The sequence below is a fragment of the Berghia stephanieae genome, chromosome 2 (assembly GCF_034508935.2).
Source record: "Berghia stephanieae isolate SIO BIC M18660-M18661 chromosome 2, UCSD_Bste_1.3, whole genome shotgun sequence".
In the NCBI taxonomy this organism is placed as follows: Eukaryota; Metazoa; Mollusca; class Gastropoda; order Nudibranchia; family Aeolidiidae; genus Berghia; species Berghia stephanieae.
Window position 1 is genome coordinate 84,648,252 of NC_088361.1, and position 9,639 is coordinate 84,657,890.

Below are 9,639 nucleotides of genomic sequence, written 5' to 3' on the forward strand. Positions count from 1 at the left end.
ATCATCGTCATCATTACAATAACTGTATTATGACCGTTAAACCAGCAAATCAAAGCATAGGTCCACCAAAAAGCACGTTGTTATACGGTATTAAATGAAAATAATATATTGACTTTGGCCTTCGACAACAAAAAATACTAGGAATGATTGTTCGTTAGGAAAATCCACCTGTATATTTTTTCATTCGTCGATGTTTTGAATACGCATTTGACTACTGATTTCTACCACCCTTTTTCAGAGACTATTTAATTTGTTAGTAGCATTATATTTAATAATAGAATATCTATGTTTCTCATTCTAAGTCTTAGGGTTTTGAGATTTTGAAACCGGATTTTAGATTATTAGTTTCATGGAGAATCTTTTTTAAACCAGTCAACTGCCGTACAGGGGGAAGCGTGGCTTTCCTTTGTACCCGAAAGGTACCGAGTTCGTATACCCCCTGCGCTGTGTGGCCTTAAGCAAGTCACTTCGCCCTCGCTCAATTTGCGGTGCTGCACTGCGGGTGACGCCTGGGTTATTCCAGTTTTCCCTTGGAATAGATCCAGAGACAAATTTCCCCTATGTGATGAATAAAGGGAATGTTATTTATTTATCCATTTATCTATTTATTTATTTATTTATTTATTTAGATATTTATTTATTTACTCTGATAAACACGTTTTCAAAATTTGGTAAGAAAATTCGTCCTTTAAATATCGATCGATTTAAAAGATCCTCATCTTGGCAAAAATGCTCATAGTGCACAAGTACACACACACACACACACACACACACACACACATAAACACACGATAGTATGGGTATGTATCTATATCATAGACATACGACGCCTCTGGTTTAAATATAGGTACACAACAACTTTAAAAGCAGCCCTTCAGAACCAATGGGGGCCAGAGTTTATCCCGGTTTCTATAGCGTGAAACGGACAAAAGCAATTTCTTGCAGTCCTTTGGATAGGACACTAGTCTATGGTAAAGTACTTTCCGTCATATCTGACAGACCCAGCTATCCAATAACTACTAGTTAGGAAGACAAGAGGGGGGGGGGAACAATCTCCATTTCATCCGGGATCGATCTCGGTCCCTTTGCTTGTGAAGGGAGTACTCTATCGGGACATAACCACTTTAAGTCTGACTCTACTGGTAAGGAATTCGAGCATATTACACACAATATAAATTAATAAATTGAGCTTTTATATAGTGCAATATCCACGAAACGTGATCAAAGCTCTTTACAAAGGATCTCTGTCCAACAGAACACGTAAAATGTGAATTAGACATGACGCCTCTTAGACGATATTACAGGGGGTTTTTTTCCGACAGAGACAAAGCTATCAACGGCCAGGTACTCATTTTACACCTGAGTACGGTGAGAGAATGTGAGTAAACAGCCTTTTCCAAGTACTCAACTATGCGCCAAGCGAGGCTCGAACCCAGGACCTTCCGATCCGAAAGCGAGTGTCATACCACTAGACCTCATAGCCGTATAAACATCACCTTAGCACTCATGAACTTTAAGACAACCGCCGTTAAAGTAAATAGAAAAGATGTTATATAAACAGGATGTCTACATCACACAGCCTGTGCCCCATTTATTTTCAAAACTTTTCATTTTAAAATAGTAAACTATTAAAATTTTGAATTCTTATGAAAACAACATCATTTTTTTAAAAGCTTATCTGTGTCAAGTCTACGTCTTTCCAAAAGAGTTGAATTCTCGCATCATTTTCTGATGTTAGGTTGTTTAGGTTAACATTTCATTCTATGATAATAATCTTTGAACATTGGCAATTCGAAACCCCCGTGAAATTTTAAATAAATAAATGAAAACTTATTTTAAAAATAGAATTCTTTTTATTCATCCCACTGGGAAATTTATTTTTAGGGTCTATTTTTTTTTTTTTTCAATAACAGAGATGGCCTAGGCGGTAGCCGCAGTGACGCGCACAGAGGCGCCACAATAGTATGGGATAATAAAGCGTTGTCTGTGATCAGGTCGGAGGCTATCATATTAAATATTGATCCTGGCATGATGGTCCTGGGTAAGACATTTTAAGTAAATGTACCTCTTAACTCGGGTGTGAATGAGTGTAATGCTATACGCAATGATCAATGTGCACATATGTGCAGGTCTGATAGCAGAACGCAATTATAGACTTGATTTAACATTGTTGGAATGGACAACATTTTGCGTTGATTCGAGTGTTTTTCTATTACAACAATGAGACCCTCACAATTTGGGTTATCAGACCTGCATATAGGTATGTGTCGTCAATGATGAATATTGTAAGAATTTTAATGCAAAACACGTTTCATGACGAAATAAACAACAATTAAAATAAAAAAAGGTTTAATGGGTGAGATCGACGTGCAAAAATTTGTAGATCTAATAACCCAATTCCTTATGGGCTCATTGTTGTAATGGAAATCTCAAAACATGACGCAAACTATTGTGCATTAAAACAATGATAAACTAGGCCCATAAATGGGTTCGGTTCGGATGTCAGACCCGACACGTCGGGTGAGATGCTTTTCTCCTTATCTTTTTTTTTTTTTTTCTAGTCTTAGACAAATCAAATATTCAAATACGCTCTAAACTGCAGTATCTAAATGTAAAATGTCTCTACCGTATGCATTTTTCTATAATCTACCAATCTACCCGCCGTTTATTCTACACATTTGAAAACATTAAACATTCCATCAGTCCGGATAATTACTAGAGTTAGCACCCAGTAACTAAGGGTTGCTTTTGAGTGTCAGACTATAGACAAACCTGGTTTACAGTTTGCAGCAGTTACAAAAACAATGGCTACGTACATTTTCCTGAAGGGGTGGGGGGGGGGGGGGGGTCGGGCGATAGCTCAGTGGTAGAGCACTCGTTTCAGACGCGCATAAAGGGACTTGAATCTCTCTAGGTAAAGTCGAGATGTTTAAAATTTTGACGACCCCCCCCCCCCCCCCCCCCCCCCCCCCCCCCCCCCCCACTGTCCATCCAGAAGTGATTGCTATATGGGTCATGTTATATCTGGCGGAAAGTACGTATCAATGGACTAAAGACCTATCCTAAGGATAGCATGGGATTTCTATTGTCCGTTTAACGCTATAGAAACATGGATAAAATCAGACCTGCATATAGGTATGTGGGCCTTATGTCTCTTAAGGACTACCAGTACGTACATTTTCCTCCCTCCCTGTTGGTAGGTGTAACCTATTGAGAGTATGCCGATGACGTCACGCATTTACCATCCACGGTTACTTCCCTTGTAGGAAGAGATTTCTCACTTCCGATCGAGTTGTTTACATTAGGAACTGAGTGACTGAGTGTGGCCGAGTCAACACAAAACTGTCAAAAATGCCGCGGATTTGTGCTGTCTATGGATGCAATAAATCTAAAATGAAAGGATTATCTCTCTATGGGATTCCGACCGTAAAATATGACGAAGGAAACTCAATTTTGGAGCTAACAAAGAAAAGGCAACGGCTGTGGCTGAAGGCCATCAACAGAGCAGACATCACAGTTGAAAATATCAAATACTACCACCAAGTGTGTTCTGACCACTTTGTCTCAGGTAAGATTGTTTCCTTCACTTAATTAAACTTGTTTCATTTGACTACTAATAAATATTGAGTTTTGATACAAGGCCGTAGGTTGTTTGTTCTTTCATTTACTTTGTTACAAAGAACTGAGGCTCTACGATTCGACACTTTATTCACTCTTTCACGTTCTCGATTCTCGTGTGATTGTTGGCACTTTCGGAGGGGCATGGACTCTGGCGGGCGGAGTAATTTTAATCAATTATTGGGGGGGGGGGGGGGTATTTAAAAAAAAATAAAATTTAAATGTTTATTTTACCTCCGGACAGGGGAATAGAGTGAGAAGTGACATTTAGGAAGGGGGATCTCCAGTCAAACTGTGATTGGCAGATATCAAATCTATGACACATATACTCATTTTCAAAACGTTGAACCATCCAACCTACACGGTTATATGAAAGACTTGTTTGATACGAAAAATGTTTTTAAAAAAAATTAAAGTCGAATCCCATGCTTTCACCTTCTATTCCATGCTAATTTATCCCACATTATGCATTTCAATAGCCCACTAAAAACAGGCAAGAATATTTTCTACACTTTTAAAAAATCATATCTCACATCATATCAAATCTAACACGAGTTAATTCGTAGTCATAGATTTTTATAAAGTGTTTGTCCATTCTTTTCACTTACAATTTCCCCTGCAATAGTTCAATGTAAGTGGTTCGTAACCCATCGAATGAAATTTTGTGTGACCATGAACATTTTAAAAATGTGTCTGTCATCTTTCTTCAGCAACATAAAATGTCTAGTTAATAAAGCATTGGTAAAATTACTCCTCTCAGAGAGGCCACATCTTTCTTAAAGTGCCTGATTGCGAGGAAATTGTCTAAAACCGTAGTTCTACATTCTTATCATCTTAAAAAGGCAATTCATGTAAATAAGAGTGAAAATCTTGCATTTTGATGAATTTCAGATTTTTCCTTTTCAAATTCAGATTTTTTAAAACAAAGATATGTAGATCTTTGTCGACTTTGGCAGGTCTTAAATCTAGCATTATGTAAACATCAAGGAGAAATATGACAAAATTTTCATTCTTTACAGGTCGACCAGCTTACTACAGAATGGATACAGATCCTGATTGGATTCCAAATAAGAATCTTTCAAGACCAAATCTGGTGAAAAACACCACAATTGGCATGAATCGTCACTTACGCCAGTTGAGACGTTTTGAAAATAAAGTAAGGTTTAATGTTTTGGCCACTATTTTCCCCCCTAAAAAAAAAAAATACCAATGAAAATTTACTTAAAAATCAAATTTCCATTAGGGCGTCCCTTGGTAAAATTTTATCTTCTTGATCATCTTGATTTAACTGATGTGAGATTCTGAAATAACCTGTCAGATGGTCCTAGTTTCGAGCCCCGCTCTGAGTGGCGCATAGTTGAGTCCTTGGAACTGCTCTTTATGCACATTCTCTCACCGTACTCAGGTGTAAAAATGAGCCATGTCTCGTCCTACATGGTACGTGTTGCTGATAATCAGGGACTATTTGTAAAGCGCTTTGAATTTGAGCATGTTTAGTGGATACTATGCTATATAAAAGTTCTTTTTTTAAAATGATTAGCCGCATTGCAAAGCTGAGTTTCATTCATTTGTTAGTTGTGGCTTGAGTTTTACTGCCAGAATGCCCATCCTGAGCAAACACTACCCATTTATCCAGGCTTGTGACCGGCCTCACAAGCTGTTGGGTTGTACCCCATAAAGAAACAAGATACAGAAGTTGAGGTGGCAGAAATGAGGATGTTGAGATGGTCACTTGGCTGGACAAGAAAAGATAAAGTGAGAAATTAACTAAACCGAAGGGTGACTGAAGTGAAAAATTTATCAATAAAGATTGAAATGGTTCGGACATGTAAAGAGACCTGTCCCCACGGAATTTTTGCCATTTCAAACACCAAAATGTGCCAAAATTTGCCATAAAAAATAGCAAAATTTTGCCCAAAAAATTGCCGCTAGTTTTACAAAAATCAAACAATTAAAACAACATGTAAGGTAAAAAATTGACACAAATAGGGCATTTTGTAGAATATTGATGTCTCAACATGTCAACATGAATTTATTTAAATTTTGAATGGTTTGAAATAATATAATATTAATAATAATAGCCATAGTAAGTAAGTAAGTAAAAAAAAGAAGGAAGTAATCAAAATATTTTATTAACTATTTAGCTTCTTAAAATTTGGGAAATCAAAGTGAACAATCACATAAAAAATTCAAAATTTGAAAAACTAATTAAGGAGAGGAAAAAACTAACTATTCACAAGGAAAGAGAAACAAATCCATTTTCCAATGGGGGCACATTAAATTTGTATTCTCTACTTACTATCCAATTTTGAGCATTATTATTATTATTGCTTTATATTTCAATATATGCCTAATGGGTTTTGAATGAGAAACATAAAAAAAATCATGAAAAATCATAATCATATCATGAAAACTAAGTGCAACTAGTGGCTAAAAATAAAATTGCATTTTATGAAAAAAATTTAGAACACATTTTGTTTACATAAATGATAAATGTGATAAATTTCTTATGAAAAGAATTAAATTATTAAAAGTAAAATTCTTTCTTGAATGCAATAAAATATCCTTGTCCACAACACTCACAATAAACGATGCCGTCTGGTGAAGCTGCAATGAAAGGTGTCTCATTCTTTATAAAGAGACCACAACGCCTGAAGGTAAAACTGTGATGGATATACCTATCGACAGAATGAACATAGGCATCAAATGCCTCGCTTTCTTTGTCCATTCCCCACTTAACAGCAGACACATTTGATAATACATTTTTTGACGAAATCAAAGAATTTAACAGGCTCATTGAAGTGGAAAAGGAAATGTTCGTGTGACATACAGAATAAAACTTTGAGGCCGTAATCCTCCCCTCCCGAAGCCTATGCCACACATTTGATTTGTTTTGCGCACGAGTCTCCTTTTCCGCAAATAATGATTGCTCAGGGGAGCAAGAAAAATCTAAACTATCACAATATTGAAGGATATCATCATACGAACGATCAATAAATTCTTCATTTATAAATGATCGAAAAAATACAGGCATTTTGGTCGAAGGAATGAAAGGAGTCTGATGCTCCTTCACAACAGATAAGGTTGATAATTTTTTAAGGAAGGTCTCCTTCACGGCTGATGAGGGTTCAACACATTTTGGTTTTGGATGGGGGGTTTTGACCTTTTCTTCATTCAGAAGTATTTTCCTTTGAGACTGGGCTCCAGTGAAATTTATGTCAACTGTCCTCAAACTCTCTGCACAATTCTGTTGGCCACATGGAGGTTTCCAGTAAGCTGGGCGACCTGTCACGGTTTCCTTCTCTGCTACTCTGTTTGTGGCTTCGATGAAGAAGAGAATGGTTGCAACATGAGTGCAAACTTCTCCTAATCCTGCAACACATGTGCAATGAGCCGAGCATACACGTCCATCATCAGACACAATCGCCCATGCCTCCACCGGCTTTTCGCTTAGTCTCATTGAATGAAGAACCTGAAATAAAGGAAGGAAACATAAAATCAGAAAAGATTTCACACTGTTCATACACTTACGATTCTTTATTTAGTCCTCCCCCCCCCCTCCTCCATTGAAAGGCTGTATGGAAACGATTTAAAAAATTGCACCCTTTTGGTACATTTTGATTGAACTCAGACCCATTGAGGTATTGAAGCAATGACAACTTGCACAAAAACAAATTGTGCCATCATATCATCAATTTCAATCAATCCAAAAGTTTATTTTTAGACAATTGCCAATATAAATTATGCATTAACGTGCGCGCACACACACACACACACAAACAGAAATTATAATAAAATATAACTATATTATATTCAAGACAGTCACAAGGATTGTGCAACAGAGCATTGTTTCACATCGCAAACGAAGCTCAATTACTGAATTCATCACACCAAAATAAGACAGACCTCTTCAACACCAGGATTCTTCATTATGATAAATGACTCCCTTTTTTCCCCTTTCAAATTGAGTGTTTTTATTCAATTTATACCATCATGAATTACAAAAATAAATATAAAATTTAAAAAACAAAAAATACATTTTAAAAAAAGCCACAAAAAAAACCAACCCAAACATATACCACTACAACAGCCGCATTATCGGGTGGTGTTGCGACATTACGACTCACTAATGAAAGGAAATATCTGTGAAATGTATTTCATGGAAATCTTTGGTCTATGTCTACTTCGAACTTAAGCAAGCCCAAGCCTCCTCCTGATGACCATGCTTTAAGACGACATGATCTGTATTAAGATACATAATGTTATCCGAATCCCAACAGTTAACTCAACATACAAAAATGACTAATTTTACGGAAAAGTGATAAAATTTACAGTTTTTTGTAATAAAATTGCGGCTTCAAATGGCAATCCTCTGCGATACTAGCTTATAGTTATAGCTTTCACCAAAGTGCTTCACTCATGATTTTGAGCATGGAGACCTTTGTCCTCATTTCTTTTTAAAAACTAGTCAAAATTGGTTAAGGAACCTTGCATCCCTTTGCAAAAATGGTCCACTGTGAAATTTAATATTGGATAGCCTATTGAACTGCTACATATGCTCCCATAATGAGACTGCCACCCTCCTCTTTTTTTTTCGTATGTATCCTTTCACTCTCCGTCTATGAATTTGAATCAAAATCATCAATCAATGTGATTAAATCATTTGTAGGAATTTACCTTTGCTTTCACAATTTTATTGTCACATCCAGGAGGTTGGAAAACCAGCAGCTCTTTAACCCATCCATTGTATGCTTGGTTAAAAGCAGCAAGGCCCTTTAGTGCCTGAAAAATTGAAAAATAAATGAAGTCAGATCAACAAACTTAGCCTTACTTTGACAAACTCAATAAGAATAGGTAATTTTAAGTTTTAAGTTTTAAAAAAGTAAAAGTAATAACCTCACCACTTAATAAAAAGAACATCAAACAATGCAATTATTAATCAAATTTTGGAGCAACTGACTTTACTGACAAGAGGGGGAAAAGGAGCTCAGACTCTAATACTCTAAAACTAAAATAAACACGTTTGAGTTTGAGGGTTTTAATTAATTTTGGCGACCTCTCTCTCTCTCTCTCTCTCTCTCTCTCTCTCTCTCTCTCTCTCTCTCTCTCTCTCTCTCTCTCTCTCTCTCTCTCTCTCTCACACACACACACACACACACACACTCACACACACATACACACACACTTACACATACACCATAGAGTATCATTAGTTACAAGTTTCAATTTATTGTGAAACAAAGAAGCAGAAGTAGAAGACCATCAGTACGACGATTCTTATGTTATGATGAACATGAACATAAGACTATAAATATAAACATTCAATATCATCATATGAAAAAAAAAAATGATCAAGAGACTGAGATTCTTCATGTCCACACAGAAATAGAAGAAAAAAAATTGCCTGGAAAAAAAAACAAGTTGAACTGAGAAAATTGGTTGGACTTGGACTTGGAATCTGGCTCTTCTGAGTGAGAATCGAAGGATACTGACAACTCAAACATCAATAAAATATTCAAAATATAAAAAAAACCATATACACATCTTAAAACTTCTAAGACTATTGAGTTATTATCATATTTTTTTAAACCATCAAAACGTCTACATTAAAAAAAAAAAAAGAAAAGGCGAATCCCATGTGGGTTATGAGATGAGATGCAAACTTTACTTACCCCGAAATCCTCACTTGTGCAGAAACTTTCTCGTAACACCAGATAAGTAAAAATATGATGGTACGTGATTGGAGGATACATCTTGATATCCTTTGACCATTTTTCCGATTGTATGTAATAGGGATCAATCCCATTCACGCTTTCAATTTTTTCCTTGTATCGTTTTTTCGAAACAGGGTCCATTGCCATGTTTGCATTGGTCGCCATTTTGAAGAAATCTCCACTTCCATCAAGGGACTGAACCGTGTAAAATGTCAAAATTAACTCCCCTAGTCATTTACCGCATACTCTCAATAGCGACATGCGTTCCGTCGAAAGTGAAGTAGCTTCCGTCTTTTTGATTCGTCGC

At 36.4% G+C, this 9,639-nt stretch overlaps 2 protein-coding genes across 2 annotated transcripts; one reads left to right on the top strand and one right to left on the bottom strand.

Annotated features, from left to right (window-relative positions):
* The first annotated feature begins 3,210 nt into the window (after positions 1 to 3,210).
* On the top strand, positions 3,211 to 4,846 carry LOC144965699 (uncharacterized). Its single transcript, XM_078901299.1, has 2 exons — positions 3,211 to 3,568; positions 4,638 to 4,846. Exons 1-2 carry the CDS (start codon positions 3,352 to 3,354, stop codon positions 4,829 to 4,831), a joined length of 411 nt encoding a protein of 136 aa, XP_078757425.1. The 5' UTR covers positions 3,211 to 3,351; the 3' UTR covers positions 4,832 to 4,846.
* A 765-nt stretch (positions 4,847 to 5,611) lies between these two features.
* On the bottom strand, positions 5,612 to 9,639 carry LOC144965698 (uncharacterized). Its single transcript, XM_078901298.1, has 3 exons — positions 9,291 to 9,639; positions 8,296 to 8,400; positions 5,612 to 7,090 (listed from the first exon to the last, which is right to left on the bottom strand). The coding sequence occupies exons 1-3, from the start codon at positions 9,495 to 9,497 to the stop codon at positions 6,146 to 6,148; spliced, it is 1,257 nt and encodes a 418-aa protein (XP_078757424.1). The 5' UTR covers positions 9,498 to 9,639; the 3' UTR covers positions 5,612 to 6,145.